The sequence below is a fragment of the Schistocerca gregaria genome, chromosome 1 (assembly GCF_023897955.1).
Source record: "Schistocerca gregaria isolate iqSchGreg1 chromosome 1, iqSchGreg1.2, whole genome shotgun sequence".
Classification (NCBI taxonomy): Eukaryota; Metazoa; Arthropoda; class Insecta; order Orthoptera; family Acrididae; genus Schistocerca; species Schistocerca gregaria.
In genome coordinates, this window is record NC_064920.1 from 1,077,331,614 (window position 1) to 1,077,357,377 (window position 25,764).

The following is a 25,764-nucleotide window of genomic DNA, read 5'->3' on the forward strand; positions in this document are numbered from 1 at the left end:
TCCAATAATAAATATAGACTTTGAACAGAAGTCTGTAGCTAAGGTAGAATTTTCAAAATTTTTAGGTGTGTCCATTGATGAGAGGTTAAACTGGAAGCAACACATTGATGGTCTGCTGAAACGTCTGAGTTCGGCTACGTATGCTATTAGGGTTATTGCAAATTTTGGTGGTAAGAATCTCAGTAAATTAGCTTACTCTGCCTACTTTCATTCACTGCTTTCGTATGGTATCGTATTCTGGGGTAATTCATCATTGAGTAGAAAAGTATTCATTGCTCAAAAACGTGTAATCAGAATAATTGCTGGAGCCCACCCACGGTCATCTTGCAGACATCTATTTAAGGATCTAGGGATCCTCACAGTATATATATTCACTTATGAAATTTGTTGTTAATAATCCAGCCCAGTTCAAAAGTAATAGCAGTGTGCATAGTTATAACACTAGGAGAAAGGATGATCTTCACTACGCAGGGTTAAATCTGACTTTGGTACAGAAGGGGGTAAATTATGCTGCCACAAATGTCTTTGATCACCTACCAAACAGCATCAAAAGCCTGACAGATAGTCAACCAACATTTAAAAATAAATTAAAAGAATTTCTAGATGACAACTCCTTCTACTCATTGGCTGAATTTTTAGATATAAATTAAGGGAGGGAAAAAAACTAACTTAAGCATTAGTGTCATGCAATATTTTGTGTAATGTAATATCTTGTACAGACAACTTTCATTAACCTGACACGTTCCACATCATTACGAAGTGTTGTATTCACGATCTATGGAACAAGTATTAATCTAATCTAATCTAATCTGACATCTTCAGAAATGTCATTTTTGGCTATGTTATGATGATTTGATAAGAATCGAGGGGCACGAAAGGGAAGCAGTGGTTCGTAAGGGAGTGAGACAGGGTTGTAGCCTCTCCCTGATACTATTCAATCTGTATATTGACCAAGCAGTGAAGGAAACAAAAGAAAAATTCGGAATAGGTATTAAAATCGATGGAGAAGAAATAAAACCTTTGTGAGGTTCGCCGATGACTTTGTAATTCTGTCAGAGGCAGCAAAGGACTTGGAGAGCAGCTGAACGGAATGGATAGTGTCTTGAAGGGAGGATATAAGATGAACATCAATGAAAGCAAAACGAGGATAATGGAATGTAGTCGAATTACGTTGGGTGATGCTGAGGGAATTATATTAGGAAATGAGACACTTAAAGTAGTAAAGGAGTTTTGCTATTTGGGGAGCAAAATAACTGATGATGGTCAAAGTAGAGAGGATATAAAATGTAGACTGGCAATGGCAAGGAAAGCGTTTCTGAAGAAGAGAAATTTGTTAACATCGAGTATAGATTTAAGTGTCACGAAGTTGTTTCCGAAAGTATTTGTATGGAGTGTAGCCATGTATGGAAGTGAAATGTGGATGATAAATAGTTTAGATAAGAAGAGAATAGAAGCTTTCAAAATGTGGTGCTACAGAAGAATGCTGAAGATCAGATGGGTAGATCACCTAACTAATGAGGAGGTATTGAATAGAATTGGGGAGAAGAGGAGTTTGTGGCACAACTTGACTAGCAGAAGGGATCGGTTGGTAGGACATGTTCTGTGGCATCAAGGGGTCACCAATTTAGTATTGAAGGGCAGCGTGGAGGGTAAAAATCATAGAGGGAGACCAAGAAATGTATTCACTAATCAGATTCAGAAGGATGTAGGTTACAGTAGGTACTGGGAGATGAAGAAGCTTGCACAGGATAGAGTAGCATGTAGAGCTGCATCAAACCAGCCTCAGGACTGAAGACCACAACAACAACAACATGATGATTTGAAAATGGGTCCATGCCCAAAACTAGTCATTGAATGAATTAAAAGTAAAAATTCGTAACTTGGACTGGTTTTCTGTTCTACTGATTACCAGAAGTTGCTGGCCCAAGCTACTCTAGTGTACTGGAAGTTCATAAAAATGGGTGATAGTGTATGGATAGTGATGCAGGATGCTTTGTAGAATTTGATGCACTGTGCTCACAGGCACAGCCATCGTTCAGGCAATTCCCTGTGCAATACATGTTTGCACACTACCGCTTGAGCCCTCCTGTAATGCAATGGCCACATCTTCAACAGGCATTGAACCAATTGCTTTTCTACCTCTGCCACAGAGCAACTTCAAAAAAACCTGACTTTTCGAATTTTGTAATCATCTTCTCCAGACCAATAGCAGACATCAGACCAATGTCTTTTTTCATACCCTAGAGTGTCCGGAACTTCCACAAGGATACTGGAACACAGTCACCGTTCTTGTAAAGGAGCTTTGGCAGCAGTGCGCGATCCTTCATGGAGACCATCATGTTGGCCATCTTATATTCAAACTTAGGAACAGCTGTGTTCCACATATCTGTTAATTTGACATTCTGAACAGTGGTTCTCTTTCAAAAGCATTTTGAAACTGTAACTTTAATTGTAGACACTTTTATATTGTTTTGATAACTACTGTAATCTTCTGTATGGATATTTATTGCCAGTCTTATAACTAATATCCACTATTTTCTTTCAGATTGATGGGAAACTTCTTTGAAAAGAAAGCTCTAATATTCCTAGACTTAAAGCGAGTTATGAAAGGCATGGAAAGTTCCGATATTGATGTACAGAGTCATTATGATCAGTTAGACATTACTGCAGTTGAGTTCCACAATTTATGTGAAACAACTGAGACAGAATTGATGGCTGCTGAGTTAATTCTGAATAACCAGCTGGAGGTAAGTTTGAGGCACAGAAACTTGTAAGGATGTCAACTGAATAATGAAATTTCAAATTAACAGCAAGGATTCCTTGCTTCAAGTTAAACCTCACAAATCGTGTTCACTTCAGTTTCCAAAATGTTTGTAGTTGCATTGTAAACTGATGATTTCTTCAGGTTCTAACACACAAATGACATGATATCTGATTACCAGATATCTTGAAATTGTGTAGTAAGATTTTGAGACAACAGCCATATGTCAGTAATGTCCTGCCATATTATTTCAGTGCAGAATCTTGTGGTTATCTTCAGGTGTACAACTGTGAAGGTACACCAAACTGCTCTGAGTACATTTGTGGTGTCCTACTAACTTATGGTGTACTTGTAAGTTGGTGTGCACTATAATGTAACAGATCAAGTTCATTTTAATTGAATCAGCTGTGGGTTCTTGGTGGAACATTGTAAATTAACTAAACAAGCCCTGTTTTTAGCCTTGTTTCACAATTAATTATTAATGTTATTGCACAACCTAGGTTTTGGGTTATAATCCCATTTTCAAGTACATTACTGATTACCAAAGATGATAATACAATGGTAAACAAGATGATGAGGCAAAGATAATCGCAATTTCTTAGGTATCAATCCATAGCTTAATGCACACTTACATCAATGACGATTTTTTCAACTAATTACATCCATTATTAAATATTCACCAATTATACTACAATGACTGGACTAAAGTTATCTATCAGCTAAGATATTTTTAACTACAATGAACTGGGGCCCAAAGTTCTGCTTCTTTCCTGGGGTTGTGATGTCATCTAAAAGAGGTGAATAATTGAATTGGGTTTGCTCGTTTAATAATAGGTGTAGGGATATACACATCCACTTTTTAATTTCTAAAATTTCGAATTGGTCGAGATTGGCCCCCTTTTCCTCTGTGTGTAGGACTTTTACATTTATTGTGTATTTGTGATTATTGTTCAGGCAATGTTCTACAAAGTATAATGTAACATATTATTATTATTATTGTTATTATTTATTTCTTTTCTCCCTCATTCTATAGATAATATTGACATACAAACAAAAGAGGTAGAAAGATGCTTCTCAATTTTTTAATTGCTTTAGATTCATCTGTCCGTGTCTACATGGGATAGCGGGTGGATGTATTATGAGCTCTACTAAGTTAATATTGTTAAAAAGTCTGTTCATCTCAATAAGTGATAGAAGGTGAACATATTGCGAGTTCTCGTAGGTTAATATTGTTAAAAATTGTGTATTCCAATTGTACATTAAAAAGTGTTATCAAGATAGCAGAGTTGTACTTTCACGGTGAAGATACCCATCTGTTCATCTCTCCACGAGGTGCCAAGAATCCTGCATCAAAAGGATTGAAGGTAACAAGTAGAATTCGCATGAGCAGAGGAGAGGTGATCCGGAACCAGAATTGTCATACCAATCTCCATGCACAACAGTGGTAACAAGAAAATGATGTACATAAATTTACAAATGTTAAATGCTGAATATATGTATTCAGAATGGAAAGTCTGTTTGTATTAAAGCCAGTTAAAGTTCACTCTGAATATGTGTATGTTCAATCATTCTTTCAAAATTTTCCTTTTAATTATTTAGGCAACAAATTTTTATTGTCTCAAATATATATCACATTCTTAGTCCCCCCACCACTATTCAATGGTAACCGTTCAAAGGACGGTGGTGAGTGGAATATGGACAGACCTTTCAATCGATGGGAAAAAAAGATTTTTTTGAGATAAATGCTCCATTTTATTGTTTCAAGAAACTAAAGAGGCCTTTGTTGCATTTGTTACATGTCTGTGAGAGTGAAACTATTAACAATTTGATGGAGCAAACTAAAATTAAATTCTACCTACAAACTAGATGCACCGGGAATGTGGATTTCAGCGGTTAACGTAGGAAACTGCTACGCTGTATGCTTGTATGGCCATGCTTCGTGCCATCTCTCTCTCAGTAAATAATCTCTTTTCCTTCCAATTAATATCCTTCACAGAAAGTGCATTTCTCTACAAAGACAAAAATCTGCATAAAGTCCCTCATTAAGGTGCAAAATAATTCTTTCAAATTCTGTAAGACTGTACCAATAGGACTGTATCAGAGAATAATTAGGTTCATAAAATGAAAACAAACATAAAGCTGCTTTAATTGAAAGATACCAAACAAAATTTCCTGCTTAAAATTATTTCTTTTCATAATTTTATTAAACACTGTTCACAATAGAGTCAAAGAAAATGGCCATCGTTGAAAATTCGTTACAAAATGCAATATGCCAAAATTGCAGAAATCCGAGCTTGGCAGCTGTTGAAGGTAACGTGCCAATTCATGATCTGGCCATTGGCTACCAAAACAACCAAGTTGTCATCCCATTATTAGAAAGTTATGACACTGGTAATATAACTAGTCATGATGCCAAATTTTTTATTTAATTTGTGTTTTGTTAATGATATTTAATAATCACTTGAATTAGCAATATGATCAGTTTGATGCACCACACCCGACAAAGCTAATTTCAGAAGTTGTCTCCTTAGATATCTTCACTGGTTACCCACAATATAGGGTTAGCCTGTCGAAGGAAAATAGTGAAAGTTGCACAATGCAGCAACACTTGCCGGCAGTTGCACCTGTCAAGCAAGCGTAGTTGCCATGCGTTATCCCACAAACAAATATAAACAGGCCTGTCACTGACAGTGGGGTGTGCTTGTCAACATTGCTTGCAGATGAGGGATTACTTAGGCATCAACAATTCCTGATATTTACTTCTGAAAGGAAAAGAACACACCCTCTGGTCTTTATCAGAGAATTTTGAAATGTTTTACCTCGTACCTGGACCAAGGCCCAGAAAATTAGATTTGTTGTTGGACACACACAGGGTGACATTCTGCTATGGGTTACAGATATGGCGGATTGTTTCCACTATTATAAACAGTTTGAGAGGGCATTTCTGGATAAGTATTGGTCTGAGGCCATACAAGAGAGGCTCAGACATGAAGTATTCAACCCACCTCCATTCAGTAGCAAATACGGAAGCTTAAGGGGCTATTTTGAAAAATATTTGAATAAAACCAGATACTGCACAAACCCAGTACCTCAAAAAGAAGTATTTAAAATTTGAAAGAGGTATCTTCCTGCCCCCATTAGGGAAAAACTCAATACCATCCCAGAACATGCCACCAAATGCTTTCTATCTGTACTGGACTCAACAGATTTAATATATGAAAAGAGACAAGTACAACTGAAGCCTGTTAATACGGCAATAGCGACACAGAGGTTTACAGAACAACAAGTAAACAACAGACTTGTAGTAAAATACAGATACTAACCTTACCCCACACAGACCTATGGTAATGGTAACAGTAATCACAATGGCTATGGAGGAAGCAATAAATACAAAATGAATATCAAAGAAATGGGCAAAAAATTTAGCAAAAACAATTACAATGGGTGAGTAACGTATGGCCAGCCTGTACAATATATATACAGACACAAGCTACCGGCAATAATCAGCCGATTGCTTGGCAAACGCAAAACAATAACAGACTACCGAATAACCCACAGACAACAGAATTCGGCCCTCCAAAGTAACACACACATGCCGAATAACATGTAGAGGCAAAGAGAATTTCAGTCAAGACCCTCTCAGGACAATAATTGGCGTAACCAAACAACCAGGGTCAACATAGTGGAAGTTCTGCCTAACCTAGCGATCGATGCCACTGTGACGCCAGAAAACTTGAACCAGACATGATAGGCTCCCATTCTGTGACCTTGGAGGGGAATAGGGACACAAGCTTGATCAAGACTTGATTTATTAGAGACGATCATGGTAATGATGTGAGAAATTATCTACTCACTACTTTGAAGTTAATTTGATAAATCCCATAGTTATGTTTGTCAACACACACAGTAATGAACAGTCATCAGCAGAAGAAATAATTGCTGACACAATAAACAAGGTAAGTGAATCAAAGTGGTTGTCTGAAGAACAGCAAGCAGAACTTAGGGAGCTGATACTTGCTTATATACATGTATTTGAAAAATGACCAGATATTATTAAGGATTTTGTGTACAAAATGGGAGTGTCATTAAAACCTCAAAGAAGAGGGTCTGCAGCCATTTTTGCTCCTCTAAGTTGTATATATGTTTAGTAATATTAAATTTAGGATCCTGGAAAATCACATTCCAGAATTTATGTTGCTAGTCGGTAAGGAAAATTTTTGTTTTGCTTTGCTTTTTCTTATATGTCAAATGTATAAATGATAATTTAAGTGTATGTAACAACCCCCCCCCCCCCCCCCCCCCCGGAAGAAATTTTACTTTTATGTGTCTAGAGATGCTGATACTTTAAACACAACACTTCACCTTGTGCATGGCCCAGTTGTAAATGAATAAATGAACTTGTGAAACACACAGTAGTGCACAATGCAATACACAACTCGCCAAGACATTAGTGGTAACAGAGCGACGCAGCGCATGTGCATTGGGGAGAAAGCTAGTCAACAAATGGTAGACACGTGCATGCCAGACACAGCTGAAGGTGTTGGAGAACCCAAAACAAACAAACCGTATGAGATACAGCCTGCACTAGCATTTTTAAAGCCTATTGCATAAACTGGGACATATAAAATTAAGGGAAAGTCTATGCTACAACTATTCACACAATGCACACAAACAAAGATAAGCTAAGTTATGTTACTATGTACATTATATCTATATATTTGCAAATTTAAGTATTGAAAGTACATGCACTAATTATAATCAAGGGGCCAGAAAACCCTTGTTGCAGGTAAACAAATGAGTGCAATATGAGTGGCAAATGGAATAAGAGGTCGCATCATGCCAATAATACACTTTATCTTCCAGATTTATTAGGTAAGTAGAGATGCTCACATGACATTAAATGAGTTTGTGGTAGCACGACTGCACACTAAAGTAAATGAGTACATGGTTGAATATATGAAAGAGGCATTAGTGACCATCAAGCCACTGTACACTTATCTATGAAGATTTAGTGTTAAGTTTTTTCTTTCAGGGAACGATGCAACGACACATACTAAAGTGAAGAAAGATAAATGCTTGTCAAGTGTTAGGTTCCATATAAACACAAGAAAGGACTGCACCACAAATAAATATAGTTCTAAGTTTATGATGTGTATAAATGTGATAGTATGAAAATATGTGTAGAGGAATAAAGTTGCAGTACAATGCATATCACGATGCTGAACTAAGGTGTGGCACTACCAAATAATCAAGGGGCCAAAACCTAACTACTATGAGCATAGACTACTCATGAAAGTGTCAAACACCTGATTTACATTGAATTTCTTTATACACATTTGCCACTTATATAAACACTGTTTTATGCTCACTGTACATGACATATACATAGTATTGATGGTACAACTCTGTATACCACTGCATATAAAATGCTTATCCTTTATATGATGAACATAACAAGTAAATATTGAGGCACACTTTAAACACTGAATAAGTATTCAATAAAATGGTATTGTCAGGTTTGCATTGTGTTTATAAACAACAAACTATTTTCTTCTTGGGACCACAGTTAAGACCAGCAACAAGATGTAACTGAGCACATAAATGCCTTTCTGTGAAATTTCCTCAACCCCATAGTGTGTACATCCTTCCTGGAGAATGCTAGAGAGGTGATGCCATGTGTAGTTATTTAAGCAGCATGTAGAATCTGTTGTAGCAACTATTGTTTACTTCTTTAATTCTTTGAACTTGGTAAATATGCTCCAACAAGAAATCATAGTAAATTGAAATGGAATGTATGTCAATTTATGCCATAAAGGAAAAACAAATCTATTATTGTATGAATGTTATGTAAGGAATGAAAAATCAAATGAGAGCAAAAAGTTTACTCATACTATTGGAACTGAACAACATAACAAAATTATAATTTAACAAAATGATAATCAGACCACAATGTATACAAGTAGCAAAAATTGCATGTTAGCAAATGAATAGGATATGTTTATTTTTGTAGTTGTATTTTTTTTTTGTTATGTTTGTAGTATGTGGAAAGGACACTACAAAAATTTTGTGTAATGAAAGACGCTCAGAAACATAGTGCAAAAACTTACAAAACCTGCTTGCAAAGTGTTAAGTGTGCATGTGAAATATGTGGGTGTGCACGTGATGAGCTAAAAGAAATGACAATACTTCATAACAACATAAATTATCTGTGCTCAATGACATCATAAAAGCGGCAGGAAACTTACCTTGTCGGCAGATGTCAGATGTACAGCTGGTATCCCCACTGAATAAGAGTGAGTGAAGAGGTGAAATACCTTCCTCGGGCTGTTGATACGGAAACCAGTTATCACCGCATCCAAGACTTCACAAAGGATCATGCAACTGAACACAAGCTTCACTAATTTGTTTAGTAAAAACTGTGGACGCACAACACGGGCATTCTGACTTTGTATTAAACAAGTAAGATCCAGCAGAGTCGGTAACGGATGTCGAGCTGCACACTCATGCTTCACAAGCTTAACGCTGGGCAGATACTGGCTGACAATAATGGGACTATGCACTTACAGCAAGAACTTTGTTATGAAGGAAAACTTAAGTATGTATGTGTTAAGGGAGCTGACATGCCTATGTGAATTTGTAATCAAGGAGGATAACTCCAATGGCTGAAAAATAAATGCTATGCCCGTACCGGCCAGAGTTATCAACCCATGAAAAGAGAAATAAGCTCAGACACTGTACACCTCCGCATGACGTCAGTGCACAGTGGGGGCAATTATAATGTAACATATTATTATTATTATTATTATTATTATTATTATTATTATTATTATTATTATTTCTTTCCTTTCTTTCTTTTCTTTTCTCCCTCATTCTTTTCATTTTATACATATATATAATTTTGTACCATAGATAACATTGACATACAAATAAAAGAGGTGGAAAGATGCTACTCGGTTTTTTAATTGCTTTAGATTCATCTGTCTGTGTCTGTATGTCATAGCAGACAGGTGTATTGTGAGCTCTACTGAGTTGATATTGTTTAAAACTCTGTTCATTTCAATGAGAAGACATATTGTGAGTTCCACCGGGTTGATATTGTTAAAAAATGTGTATTCCAATTGTACACTAAAAAGTGTTATCAAGATAGCAGAGCTTATTCGTACTTTAACGGTGATGATACCCATCTGTTCATCTCTCCAAGCCAAGCCGCGAATCCTGCACCAAGAGGATTGAAACTAACAAGTATAGTTCAAGTGAGCAGAGGAGGGGCAATCTGGAACCAGTATTGTCATACCAATCTCCATGCACAATAGTGGTAACAAGAAAAAGATGTACATAAATTTACAAATGTTAAGTGCTGACTATATTTATTGAATATGGAAGGTCTGTTCATATTAAAGCCAGTTAAAGTTAAAAAGTTCACTGTGGTTACATGTTCATTCCAATTTTTTTCAATCATTCTTTCAAAATTTTCCTTTTAATTATTTAAGCAACCATTTTTTATTCAGTTTCCAATAAAGATCACATTCTTCAACACCCCATCATTATTTGAAAGGCTGAATCTGGCTTCCTCAATCTCCAGCTTTGGTGTTGTTCCTTAAGCCTGGTACAGATTGACCCCCTGCCCCCATCTGTTCAATGCACCACTCCCAGCATGTGATTTTATAAACCCTACTTCTTGTGGTAGCTGGTTGTTTTTCTTTTGCATTGGACAAGAAACCACCTATTGTCCGAAGGACATAGAAAAACACAGAGAAACTGCTATTTGATGTTTTCCCTATAAAAGGTAATCTGCACCATTTCTTTTCCTGTTTGTCTGTGTTTTTCATTGGGGACAGTAGGGACCTGGCTTGCTTCTTCGTTTTTTTTTTTTTCCCTATAATTTTATCAGTGGTGTTGGGGTCAAATTCATCATTCATGGCTATTGTTTTTATTGTGTTAAGTTTTTAAGTTCCTGGTCAAAGTCTTCTTGGATCATAGGAATAGAAAGAAGACAGTGGATCATGTGATGAAGTGCTGCAAGTCTGTATATTGTAGGATGTTGGGAGGAAGCTGGGATGAAAGTATCAGTGAAGGAATCTTTTTGGTAAATTTTTGATTTGTGGTTACTGTCGTCTACCGTTAAGCTAATGTCCAAGAAATTTATGTTACCTCCCCCCCTCCCCCCACCAATTCCATGCTGACCATCATGTTAGTGTGCCACTGGTTCATATTTTCCACAAATTTATGGAGTTGTCTATTGGAACCTTCCCACATAAAAAGAATATCATCTGCAAATCTGTACCAATAGGTAAAGTAGTCCCCCATTCGCATCTCCGGGTGGGGACTACTCAGGAGGACGTTGTTATCAGGAGAAAGAAAACTGGCATCCTACAGATCAGAGCATCGAATATCAGATCCCTTAATCGGGCAGGTAGGTTAGAAAATTTAAAAAGGGAAATGGATAGGTTAAAGTTAGATATAGTGGGAATTAGAGAAGCTCAGTATCAGGAACAACAAGACTTCTGGTCAGGTGAATACAGGGTTATAAATACAAAATCAAATAGGGGTAATGCAGGAGTAGGTTTAATAATGAATAGGAAAATAGGAATGCGTCTAAGCTACTATTAACAGCATAGTGAATGCATTATTGTGGCCAAGATAGATATGAAGCCCACGCCTATCACAGTAGTACAAGTTTATATGCCAACTAGCTTTTCAGATGATGAAGAGATAAAAGAAATGTATGACGAAATAAAAGAAATTATTCAGATAGTGAAGGGAGATGAAAATTTAACAGTTACGGGTGACTGGAATTCGATAGTAGGAAAAGGAAGAGAAGGAAATGTAGTAGGTGAATATGGATTAGGGCTAAGAAATGAAAGAGGAAGCTGCCTGATAGAATTTTGGACAGAGCATAACTTAATCATAGCTAACACTTGGTTCAAGAATCATAAACGAAGGTTGTATACATGGAAGAAGCCCGGAGATACTGGAAGGTCTCAGATAGATTATATAATGGTAAGACAGAGATTCAGGAACCAGGTTTTAAATTGTAAGACACTTCCAGAGGCAGATGGGGACTCTGACCACAATCTATTGGTTATGAACTGTAGATTAAAACTGAAGAAACTGCAAAAAGGTAGGAATTTCAGGAGATGGGACATGGAAAAACTGAAAAACCAGAGGTTGTGGAGAGCTTCAGGGAGAGAATAAGGGAATAATTGACAAGAATGGGGGAAAGAAATACAGTAGAAGAAGAATGGGTAGCTTTGAGAGATTAAATAGTGAAGGTAGTAGAGGATCAAGTAGGTAAAAAGACGAGGGCTAATAGCAATCCTTGTGTAACAGAAGAGATATTGAATTTAATTGATGAAGGGAGAAAATGCCTTAAATGAAGCAGGCAAAAAGGAATACAAACATCTCAGAAATGAGATCGACAGGAAGTGAAAAATGGCTAAGCACGTATGGCTAGAGGACAAATGTAAGGATGTAGAGGCACATATCACTAGAGGTAAGATAAATACTGCCTACAGGAAAATTAAAGAGACCTTTGGAGAAAAGAGAACCACTTGTATGAATATCAAGAGATCAGATGGAAACCCAGTTCTAAGCAAAGAAGGGAAAGCAGAAAGGTGGAAGGAGTATATAGAGGGTCTATAGAAGTGCAATGTTCTGGAGGACAATATTATAGAAATAGAAGAGAATGTAGTTGAAGATGAAGTAAGAGATATGATACTGCGTGAAGAGTTTGACAGAGCACTAAAGACCTAAGTTGAAACAAGGCCCCGGGAATAGACAACATTCCATTAGAACTACTGACAGCCTTGGGAGAGCCAGGCCTAACAAAACTCTACCTTCTAGTGAGCAAGATGTATCAGAAAGGCAAAATACCATCAGACTTAAAGAAGAATATAATAATTCCAACCCCAAAGAAAGCAGGTGTTGGCAGATGCAAAAATTACCAAACTATCAGTTCAATAAGCCACGGCTGCAATATACTAACACTAATTCTTTACAGATGAATGGAAAAACTGGTAGAAGCTGACCTCAGGGAAGATCAGTTTGGATTCCATAGAAATGTTGGAACACATGAGGCAATATTGACCCTACAAATTATCTTAGAAAATAGATTAAGGAAAGACAAACCTATGTTTCTAGCATTTGTGGACTTAGAGAAGGCTTTTGACAATGTTGACTGGAATACTCTCTTTCAAATTCTGAAGGTGGGAGGGGTAAAATACATGGAATGAAAGGCTATTTACAGTTTGTACAGAAACCAGATGGCAGTTATAAGAGTCAAGGGGCATGAAAGGAAAGCAGTGGTTGGGAAGGGAGTGAGACAAGGTTGTAGCCTGTCCCCGATGTTATTTAATCTGTATATTGAGCAAGCAGTAAAGGAAACAAAAGAAAAAAATTGGAGTAGGAATTAAAATCCATGGAGAAGAAATAAAAACTTTGAGGTTAGCTGATGACATTGTAATTCTGTCAGAGAAAGCAAAGGACCTAGGAGAGCAACTGAACGGATTGGACAGTGTCTTGAAAGGAGGATATAAGATGAACACTAAAAAAAGCAAAACGAGGATAATGGAATGTAGTTGTATTAAATCGAGTGATGCTGCAGGAATTAGATTAGGAAATGAGACGCTTAAAGTAGTAAATGAGTTTTGTTATTTGGAGAGCAAAATAACTGATGATGGTCAAAGTAGGGAGGATATAAAATGTAGACTGGCAATGGCAAGGAAAGTGTTTCTGAAGAAGATAAATTTGTTAACATCGAGTATAGATTTAAGTGTCAGGAAGCCGTTTCTGAAAGTATTTGTATGGAGTGCAGCCATGTATGGAAGTGAAACATGGACGATAACTAGTCTGGACAAGAAGAGAATATAAGCTTTTGAAATGTGGTGCTACAGAAGAATGCAGAAGTTTAGATGGGTAGATCACCTAACTAATGAGGAGGTATTGAATAGAATTATAGAGAAGAGAAATTTGTGGCCCAACTTGACTAGAAGAATGGATAGGTTGGTAGGGCATATTCTGAGGCATCAAAGGATCACCAATTTAGTATTGGAAGGCAGCATGGAGGGTAAAAATCATAGAGGGAGGCCAAGAGATGAGTACACTAATCAGATTCAGAAGGATGTAGGTTGCAGTAGGTACTGGGAGATGAAGAAGCTTGCACAAGATAGAGTAGCATGGAGAGCTGCATCAAACCAGTCTCCGGACTGAAGACCACACACACACAAACACACACACACACACACACACATCTGTACCAATACACATCATCTTTTGCCAGTGGTTCTTTCTTCAGAAAATCAGTCTCCCACTTGTCGATGAAGATTTCTGCTAGTAAGGGGGATAAAGGTGAGCCCATTGCCAGACCATCTGTTTGCTGATAATAGCTTCTCTTGAAAGCAGAAATAATTTTGATTTAAACAACATTCCACTGTACTAAAAATGCTCAGCTGCCCTTCTAGATTTATGTTGTGTGAATACAATGATTGTGACACAATATCTGTACAGTCTTACACTGGAATACATATGAAAAATCTATGTACATCAAAAGAGACTAATTTTGCATTTATTGAAACCTTAACATCCGTTAACTTGTTAACTAAATCTAAACTGTCCTTAATGCTATATATCTCTTTGAAGTTCAGCTTCTTCTTCAAGATGGTGTTGATTCTCCTGGCAGTCTTGAGTACTGGAGCATGTATTGCACAAGCCACTGGATGGACTGTCACTTCTGGTTTGTGGAGCTTCAGTAAACCATACAGCTGTGGATGTTCATTGATGTAAGTGTACTTTAAGCTATGGATCGATACCTAAGAAGTTGAGATTATCTTTGCCTCGTCATTATGTTTATTGATGTATTATCATCTTTGGGAATCAGTATTGTACCTGAAAATGGGCTTATACCCAAAACCTAGATTTTGCAATAACATTAATAATAAATTGTGAAACAAGGCTAAAAACAGTGTTTAATGACCTCCTTTGTTATGCACATTGGATGACTGTTAATTGTAATAATTTTTCATGGAGTAATTAAATATTGGCCAAGTCTACTGGTAGTTTTAAAGAAAAAATACTCACTTTGTTCCTTGAGGATCTCCTTAAATCTGTTGCTTGAATTTCTTCTGTCTGGAAGCCAGGTTCTCTTGTAGGTCTGGAAGCCATATAGGTTGATGTGTTTGTAGAATATTGTACATGATAAAACTGATTTGTATGTAATTTTCATATTTAATAGTCCTAGATGCTGTGCTGCCATAAATTTACAAATACATTCCATTTGTATGCAACTCCAGAAAACTTTACATTTCTCCTTCCTTACTTCCTTCCTTCCTTCCTTCCTTCCTTCCCACCACACACACAACATACAGTACACTGGTGTACCATGAACATTGTTCCAAAGCACATCAGTAAAGATACAGTTATACTAAGATTGAAACATGGAACACTAAATCGAAAATAATTTACAAAAAAATGGCATTTACTCAACATCACAATAGAACAAATTATGATAACATATTTTCACATAAGAAATATATCTTTTTGTAGTACAGTAATTTGATGAAATTTGTTTTTAATCACAGGGGTTAACTGTGTTAGCATGACACATTTAATCATACAGTCACATTTTAAAACATTTTAGATAATATCGAAAAAAGGATAAGATCATAAATTTGTGAATATATATGTTCCAAACTGCATATTGCACATTACACACCCCCTCCCCCTGACAGTTTTGCTCGCATTCTGCTGTGAGAGAAAGTCTCACAGGTGCACATGATATTTACAAATTTGAAAAGTAGAACATGCAGTAACACAAGTGTTTATAAAATCATAAGTTTCTGTACTGTGAATGGCTGAAAGCAAGGGGAAACTATAGCCATAATTTCTACCGAGGGCATGCAGCTTTACTGTATGGTTAAATGATGATGGTATCCTCTTGGGTAAAATATTCTGGAGGTAAAATAGTCCCCCATTCAGATCTCCAGGCAGGAACTACTCAGGAGGATGTCATTATCAAGATAAAGAAAACTGGCACTCTACAGACCGGAGTGTGGAATGTCAGATATCTTAATCAGGCAGGTAGGTTAGAAAATTTAAAAAGGGAATTGGGTAGATTAAAGTTAGATATGGTGAGAATTAGTGAGTTCAGTGGCAGGAGGAACAAGACTTCTGGTGAGTTGAATACAGGTTTATAAATACAAAATCAAATAGGGGTAATGCAGATAAAAAAGTAGGAGTGCGGGTCAGCTACTACAAACAGCACAGTGAATGCATTATTGTAACCAAGATAGACACAAGGCCCACACCTACCACAGTAGTACAAGTTTATATGCCAACTAGCTTCACAGATGATGAAGAGATTTTAAGAAATATATGATTTGATAAAATAAATTATTCAGACAGTGAAGGGAGATGAAAATTTAATACTTATGGAGGACTGGAATTCCATACTAGGAAAAGGAAGAGGAGAAGTAGTAGGTGAATATGGAATTGGGGCAAGGAATGAAAGAGGAAGCTGCCTGGTAGAATGTTGCACTGAGCATAACTTAATCATAGCTAATACTAGGTTTAAGAATCATGAAAGAAGGTTGTATACATGGAAGAGGCTTGGAGACACTGGAAGGTTTCAGACAGATTATATAATGGTAAGACAGAGATAGGGAACCAGGTTTTAAATTTAAGAGATTTCCAGGGGCAGATTTGGACTCTGGCCACAATCTATTGGTTCTGAACTGTAGATTAAAACTGAAGAAATTGCAAATAGGTGGGAATTTAAGGAGATGGGACCTGGATAAACTGAAAGAACCAGAGGTTGTAGAGAGTTTCAGAGAGAGCATTAGGGAACAATTGGCAGGAACAGGAAAAAGAAATTATAGTAGAAGAAGAATGGGTAGCTTTGAGAGATGAAATAGTGAAGGCAGCAGATGATCAAGTAGGCAAAAAGATGAGGGCTAGTAGAAATCCTTGGGTAACAGAAGAGATATTGAATTAAATTGATGAAAGGAGAAAATACAAAAATGTAGTAGGGAAAAAGGAATACAAATGTCTATACAGTGATGATGTACTTGATGGCAGTATTATGGAAATGGAAGAGGGGATAGGTGAAGATGAAATGGGAGATATGATATTGCATGAAGAATTTCGCAGAGCACTGAAAGACCTAAGTTGAAACAAGGCTCTGGAAGTAGACAACATGCCATTAGAACTACTGATAGCCTTGAAAGAGCCAGCCATGACAAAACTCTACCATCTGGTGAGCAATATGAATGAGACAGGCAAAATACCCTCCAGCTCCAAGAATAATATAATAATTCCAATTCCAAAGAAAGCAGGAGTTGACTGGTGTGAAAATTACTGAACTATTAGCTTAACAAGTCACAGCTGCAAAATACTGACATGAATTTTTTACAGACAAATGGAAAAAGTGATAGCAGCCAATCTGGGGGAATATCATTTCAGAATCCATAGAAATGTTGGAACAAGTGAGGCAATACTGACCCTATGACTTATCTTATAAGATAGATTAAGGAAAGGCAAACCTATGTTTTTACCATTTGTAGACTTAGAGAAACCTTTTGACAATGTTGACTGGAATAACCTCTTTCAAATTCTGAGGGTGGCAGGGATCAAATACAGGGGATAAAAGGCTATTCACAATTTTTACAGAAACCAAGTGGCAGGTATAAGACTAAAGAGGCATGAAGCAGGCAAAAAGGAATACAAACGTCTCAAAAATGAGATCGACAGGAAGTGCCAAATGGCTAAGCAGGGATGGCTAGAGGACAACTGTAAGGATGTAGAGGCATGTATCACTAAGGGAATGATAGACACTGCCTACAGGAAAATTAGAGGGACCTTTGGAGAAAAGAGAACACTTGTATGAATATCGGGAGATGAGATGGGAACGCAGTGCTAAGCAAAGAAGGGAAAGCATAAAGGTGGAACAGAGGGTCTATACAAAGGCAATGTACTTGATGATAGTATGATGGAAATGGAAGCGCATGTAGATGAAGATGAATGGGAGATATGGTACTGCATGAAGAGTTTGACAGAGCACAGAAAGATCTAAGTCGAAACAAGATCCTGGAAGCAGACAACATTCTATTAGAACTATTGATAGCTGTGGGAGATCCAGCCCTGAGAAAACTCTACCATCTGGAGAGCAAGATATATATAAGACAGGCGAAATACCCGCAGACTTCAGGAAGAATATGATATTTCCAATCCAAAAGAAAGCAGGTGTTGACAGATGTGAAAATTACCAAACTATCAATTTAATAAGTCACGGCTGCAAAATACTAACACAAATGCTTTACAGACGAATGGAAAAACTGGTAGAAGCCGACCTCGGGGAAGAACAGTTTGGATTTCATAGAAATGCTGGAGCACATGAGGCAATACTGACCCTCGGAATTGTCTTAGAAGATAGGTTAAGGAAAGTCAAAATTACATTTCTAGCATTTGTAGGCTTTTGACAATGTTGACTGGAATACTCTCTTTCAAATTCTGAAGGTGGGAGGGGTAAAATACATGGAACGAAAGGCTATTTACAATTTGTACAGAAACTAGATGGCAGTTATAAAAGTCGAGGGGCATGAAAGGGAAGCAGTGGTTGGGAAGGGAGTGAGACAGGGTTGTTGCCTATCCCTGATGTTATTCAATCTGTATACTGAGCAAGCAGTAAAAGAAACAAAAATTTGGAGTAGGAATTAAAATCCATGGAGAAGAAATAAAAACTTTGAGGTTTGCTGATGACATTGTAGTTCTGTCAGAGAGAGTAAAGGACTTGGCAGAGGAGTTGAACGGAATGGGCAGTGTCTTGAAAAGAGGATATAAGATGAATATCAACAAAAGCACAATGAGGATAATGGAATGTAGGTGAATTAAGTTGGGTGATGCTGAGGGAATTAGATTAGGAAATAAGACATTTAAAGTAGTAGATGAGCTTTGCTATTTGGGGAACAAAATAACTGATGATGGTCGAAGTAGAGAGGATATAAAATGTAATTTGGCTATGGGAAGAAAAGTGTTTCTGAAGAAGGGAAATTTGTTAACGTCGGGTATAGATTTAAGTGTCAAGAAGTCTTTTGTAAAAGTATTTGTATGGAGTGTAGCCATGTATGGATGTGAAACACAGATAATAAACAGTTTGGACAAGAAGAGAATAGCTTGTAAAATATGGTGCTACAGAAGAATGCTGAAGATGAGATTGGTAGATCATGTAACTAATGTGGAGGTATTGAATAGAATTGGGGCGCAGATAAATTTGTGGCACAACTTGACTAGAAGAAGGAATCAGTTGGTCGGATATTTTCCAAGGGATCACAAATTGAGTGTTGGAGGGCAGCACAGAGGGTAAAAATCATAGAGGGAGACCAATAGATTGATACACTAATCAGATTCAGAAGGATGTAGGGTGCTGTAGTTACTTTGAGGTGAAGAAGCTTGCACAGGATAGAATAGCATGGAAAGCTGCATTAAACCAGTCTCTGGACAACAACAACAAGTTTCTGTGGTATGAGTACTTGAAGACTGGTAAAAAGAGGTGACTGGTGTGCACTGAATTGGAGATATGGTTCTTCATATTTCTGGTGGTCTTGGTGATTTTTTAGGAGTTTACACATCTCCCAGGGTATTTCCTACAACATTTCACAGTGTATCAGCTTTAGAATCGAACATTCCCTTATTACATATATGAAATATTTCATTGGAAAATTTCAAGATTAACAAGATCTCAGAATCTGATTTTTTTTTAAAAGGAAATTTCAAAATGGCTTTTTAACTGATTTGAGGTTAAGTGAAACGAATACTTGGCAAACCGTTGGGCAAAATCAAATACTAACTCATCTTGAAAAGAAAATTGAAAATGGGTCACTTCTCATAAAAAATATTTTCGATTTTGTGAGATGTAATTATGCTGTTGAATTTTGTGTAAATACTAATTAGCAGTAACAAAGAAAATATTCTTGTACTATGACAAAATACTAAAGCAAATATTAATGTGTTAGGGGTAACTTTAAAACTTACGCTCAACAGCCAGCAAATTTTAATGGGGATGCAGAAAATGATAAGATAAATGATTTGTTCTCTTATACATTGACTTCCTAAAGTTACTCAGTTTTTATAAAGTTAATATTATTTTGAAAACAGTCTTTTCTGTAACTTTCATCATAACTGTGGAATACGATACCTCTGATACCACTTGCAATATTGTAGATTACGATACCAAATTCACTACTGAAAAATGCGATACAATATGTCAGAAGCAAGTCCTCTGTGCCTCTTTGGCACTACCACATTTTTGGCACTACCTTGGCTTACAATACCATCTTACACTGTCAGTAGTTCACGAAATATTGTGTGCACCGCAGACACTACTAAAACATCAGAGCATTTGATAAAGTTCTGTGTGCTACATAAGTACTACTCAGTTCCAGGATACTAGATTATGTGTATAGTAGTTTCAAATATTAGTCCAATGTGCTAACATAGCACAACTTCAATAGTGTATATTATATGGTAAAATCTATCACGTAACTAAAAGTTCTTTATGACAATTAAAGCTCAAGTCCAGTTGAGGACACCATGTGGTGTGTTAAAACACACAGCTAATTTCACTATCAATTTGGTTCAACTCATGGTTGAGGATGCTATACAACTTCAATGAAATAACTTATATTTATAGGCACTGTGGTGAATGTCCATGAAACATGTCATATAACTAACACTTTATGCACAAAATTGAAAATGTCCTCTCCAGATCATGGGGTTGTCTGAAATTTACATACCATTTCTGGTTGAAAATTCACTCACAGCCAGAGAAGATTGGAAAATGTCCACTTAGGTAATACACAAAATTCTATACTGTGTTTTTGTGGTCTACAGTCCTGAGACTGGTTTGATACAGCTCTCCATGCTACCCTATCCCGTGCAAGCTTCTTCATCTCCCAGTACTTACTGCAACCTACATCCTTCTGAATCTGCTTAGTGTATTCATCTCTTGGTCTCCCTCTACAACTTTTACCCTGCACGCTGCCCTACAATGCTAAATTTGTGATCCCTTGATCACCAATTTAGTCTTGGATTGAAGCATCGAGGGAAAAAATCGTAGAGGGAGACCAAGAGATGAATACACTAACCAGATTCAGAAGGATATAGGTTACAGTAGTTACTCAGAGATGAAGAGGCTTGCACAGGATAGAGTAGCATAGAGAGCTGTATCGAACCAATCCCTGAACTCAAGACCACAACAACAACAACAACAACAACAATTGCTACTCACCATGTAGCAGAGATGTCTGAGTCACAGATAGGCACAGCAAAAAGACTGCCAGAAAATGAACAAATGCAACTTGTTGTTCTTAATATATATTTATGACTTGCCATTCTATATTCATGAAGAGGCAAAGTTAGTTCTCTTTGCTCATGATACAAGTATAGTAATCACCCCTGACAAATAAGAATTAACTGATGAAATTGTCAATAATGTCTTTCAGAAAATTACTAAGTGGTTCCTTGTAAACGGACTCTCACTGAATTTTGATAAGGCACAGTACATACAGTTCCGTACAGTAAATGGTATGACGCCATTAATAAATATAGACCTTAATCAGAAGCATATAGATAAGGTAGAATATTCAAAATTTTTAGGTGTATCCATTGATGAGAGATTAAATTGGGAGAAATACATTGATGATCTGCTGAAACGTATGAGTTCAGCTACTTATGCAATAAGGGTCATTGCAAATTTTGGTGATAAACATCTTAGTAAATTAGCTTACTACACCTATTTTCACTCATTTCTTGCATATGGCATCATATTTTGGGGTAATTCATCACTGAGGGATAAAGTATTTATTGCACAAAAGTGTATAATCAGAGTAATAGCTGGAGTCCACCCAAGATCATCCTGCAGACATTTATTTAAGGATCTAGGGATATTCACAGTAGCTTCTCAGAATATATACTCTCTTATGAAATTTGTTATTAACAACCAAACCCAATTCAAAAGTAATAACAGTGTGCATGACTACAGTACCAAGAGAAAGGATGATCTTCACTATTCAAGATTAAATTTAACTTTGGCACAGAAAGGGGTGAATTATACTGCCACTAAAGTCTTCGGTTACTTACCAAATAGTATCAAAAGTCTGACAGATAACCAACAAGTATTTAAGAAGAAATTAAAAGAATTTCTGAATGACAACTCCTTCTACTCCAGAGAGGAATTTTTAGATATAATTTTTTTTTAAAGAAAAAGAGATCATAAAAAAATTTAAAACAATAAAAAAGTTGTTATGTTAACTTAATTATGTTGCTAAATTAACTTAATTATGTCATGTATTGGAAAATTTGACTCATTCCACATCATTACAAAATATCATATTCATGATCCATGGAACTAGTATTAATCTAATCTAATCTAATGTACATGACTGCAGTCTCTGGTTGCTGAGGCCTGCCAGAGACTGTGGTCTTATGTGTTCCAACTCGGAATCTTTGCCTTTCGCGGACAAGTGCTCTACCAACTGAGCTACCCAAGCACAACTCACTCTCCTGGTTCGCAGGAGAGCTTCTGAGAGACTGCTATGAGTCTGACATTGCTGGTGCAAAATTGTATGTGCTATTGGTACCCATAAGCAGAGGTTAGAAAAGCAGGCACAAGTGGAGTTAAAATCTGAGAATGGAGCCATTGAGTGCACATTTTTCATTGTGAAGGTGTTATCCATACCATGCTTATTCGGCATGAAATTCCTGCAATAGGGAAATGCTAGAGTCGACCTGTGAAGTGAAACTTGCCTACTAAATATTGGGAAGAAACAGAGAGCATTGAATTTAATTTGTACTCAAGCACATCATGACAGATTCCACTAAGACCTTAAGTTAAAAATAGTCATGAGTAAGGTGCCATTGGCAGACAGTGGCCTTGTTGGTTACAACTGTGATGAGCCTGTGTCAGCAAACGTGGACAGTGATATTGTCACATAGAAGGTGTAATTAGATGAATGACAAACACTAACTTCACTCAACAAAGGTTTATTCAACACTTGCACACACAAGGGCGTGGATCAAACTGCCTTTGGCCAGAACACATACAGTATATATAAAGCTACAGAACATTCCAGTACAATGATTCTTGACATTTGTGGATACTTCTATAATGTTCTAGAAACCGAATACAGAAATTAAAACTGTACAGTCCAGGTGAGTTTTGAACTCACGACCCTCCAGGCAACAGTTTAGTATCATAACCACTACACCACAGTGCTTCTCAGCTTCTTCTGTGACATTGTTCCCTCCTTAAGAGAACAGCATCTCGGTGTTATGTCCTCCTAGTCCGGGAAGGAGTCATCGGACCGGCATACTCTGACTCCTGATCACTGATGCTCACCCTGGCGGTGATCTTCTCAGAACTTCCTTTGCCGCTGCACTCTTTGTTACCTTTCCGCTTGTTGCCTGTCGCTGGAGCTTCGAATTTACCCTGGGTTGCAGGATCCTTATAGCGCTTCATTTGAAGGATGTGAACCACATCTCTGATCTTTCATCATCTTGTGTCAGGATCAAAATCTTCTACTTCATAAGTAACATCAGACAACTGTCTTAACAACCTTATAAGGTCCAAAGTAGAGCCTGAGGAGCTTCTCAGAGAGACCAACCTTCCGAACACGAGTGAAGATCCAGACGAGGTCACCAGGCTGGTAGACAACAGGGCAGTGGCTTGCGTCATACCTTCGGTGATAATTTTCTTGAGCCTGCAGTATGCAGAGTCGAGCTAACTGAAGAGCTTCCTCAGCTTGGGCTAATACCTGGCTGATGTAGTTGTCGTCCACATCATCAGGATGTAACAGAAACACAGTGTCCATCATCATAGTCACCTTATGCTCATGCACCAGAAAAAATGGCGTAAATCCTGTGGTGTCTTGTTTGGCGGTGTTGTAAGAAAAGGTAGCACGTCATCCCAGTTGCTCTACTCAACACTGATGAGCATTGATAGCATGTCAACCAAAGTCTTATTAAGGCATTCAGTAAGCCTGTTAGTTTGCGGATGGTAGGCAGTCATCATGTGATGAGTAATGTTGCACCGACGGTTTATCCCTGTCACAAGATTCGACTGAAAAACTGTCCATCAATCCATAATTAATGACCTTGGACACTGTGTTTTAATACAATGTCTTCCATGAAGAATTTGGCTACCTCAGATGCTTCGGCTGTTTTCACAGCTTTTGTAGTGGCATAGCATGTCAGATAATCAATGCAAATAATAATCCATCTATTGCCACTAGCAGACATTGGAAGTCATCTGAGGAGGTCGATCCCAACATGCTGGAAAGGTGTTTCAGCTGGTGAAATTGGTGTGAGTTGGCTGGGTGGTTTCTGGGAAACTGCTTTTTTCCTCTGGCACTCTTGACAGTGTAACACATAGTGACGGACACTCCAAAATAAACCTGGCCAGAAAAATCTCTTGCGGATTCTATCATATATCTTAATAAATCCTAAATGTCTGACCTCAGGTGTGTCATGGAATATGCAGAGCATCTAAACACATGTATTTAGGAATCACTGGTAGCCACCTTCTTGCAAAGTAATTCATTAACTACCTTGAATTGTCCTTTCACATCCTCTGACCAATTTAAGGCAGGCATAATTTGAGATGTCTTGGCATCCTCCTTCTGCTCAGCAGAGAGATCCTGGAGTGCAGCAAGACAATCACTATCTTCATCAAAGTCTTGATGGTCTTGCACAGGGTTTCTTGAGAGATAGTCGGCATCTTGGTGTTTTCTTCCACTTTTGTACACTATGACAATGTCATACTCTTGAATACATAGTGCCCACCTGGTGAGTCATACTCTTGGATCCTTAAGACCTGTCAACCAACAAAGTGAATGGTGGTCTGTAACAACTGTGAATGGCCTTCCATAGAGATACTGTCGAAATTTGCACATGGTCCAGACCACAACAAGACATTCTCTTTCTGTAGCTGAGTCATTTCTCTCGGCTATTGTAAGTGTCCTAGAAGCATAGCTTATAACCTTCTCCTTTCCATCTGAAATTTGCATCAGAACAGCACTGATCCCATACCTCTGGCATCGGTCTGTAGTTCTGTAGGTGCTCTCTCCTCATACAGACCAAGTACAGGGTGAGTCATCAGGGCTTTTCACAGCACATTGAAAGAATCTTGTTGAGCACCACCCCAGATAAATTTAGCGTCAGCTTTTAACAACTCTTGGAGTGGCCTGGCTTTGATACAAAAGTCTTTGACAAAATGACAGTAATAAGAACATAATCCAAGGAAGCTTCTCACATCTCTAATACTTTCAGAAATAGGAAATTCTGTTGTAGATCTCACCTTTTCTGGGTCTGGCTGCACACCTTCATGTGACACAAGGTGTCCAAGTATTTTGATTTCTTTTGCTCCGAAGAGACACTTTCTTGGATTAAGTTTCTGTCCACCTTGTTGGAGACACTTAAGAATGGCCCTCAGTCTTTTTATATGTTCATCAAATGTGTCTGAGAACACTATAATGTCATCTAAATAACAAAGACACATTGTCCACTTCAGGTGCCTTAGAAGATTATCCATCATCTGTTCAAAAGTTGCTGGTGCATTACACAAACCAAACAGCATTACCTTAAACTCATTCAGGTCTTCAGGGGTGATGAATGCAGTTTTCTCATTATCAGCCTCATCTACTTCAAATTGTCAGTAACCTGAGTGCATGTCCATGGCCGAGAAAAACTTAGGCTCCTTCAGACAATTTAGTGTATTGTCAATTCATGGAAAAGTGTAAATGTCCTCTTTAGTTATCTTATTAATCTTCCTGTAATCAACACAAAAGCACCAACTGCCATCCTGATGAGAACCACTGATGACGACCATGGGCTCTGCGAAGGCTGAATGATGTCATTCTTCATCATTTTCTCTACCTCATCATGAATTATTCGACGTTCTGTTGCTGACACACGGTATGCTCTCTGGCTTATTGGTTGATGGTCTACAGTGTTAATCC

General features: G+C 37.5%; 1 protein-coding gene across 1 annotated transcript in view; it reads left to right on the top strand.

The window, feature by feature from the left end:
- Positions 1-25,764, top strand: part of LOC126289265 (dynein regulatory complex subunit 3-like) — a 172,264-nt gene that overhangs the window by 114,993 nt on the left and 31,507 nt on the right. The window contains exon 6 of the mRNA XM_049984901.1: positions 2,546-2,747. Coding sequence (XP_049840858.1) covers positions 2,546-2,747 — 202 coding nt within the window. The remainder of the gene's footprint in view (positions 1-2,545; positions 2,748-25,764) is intronic.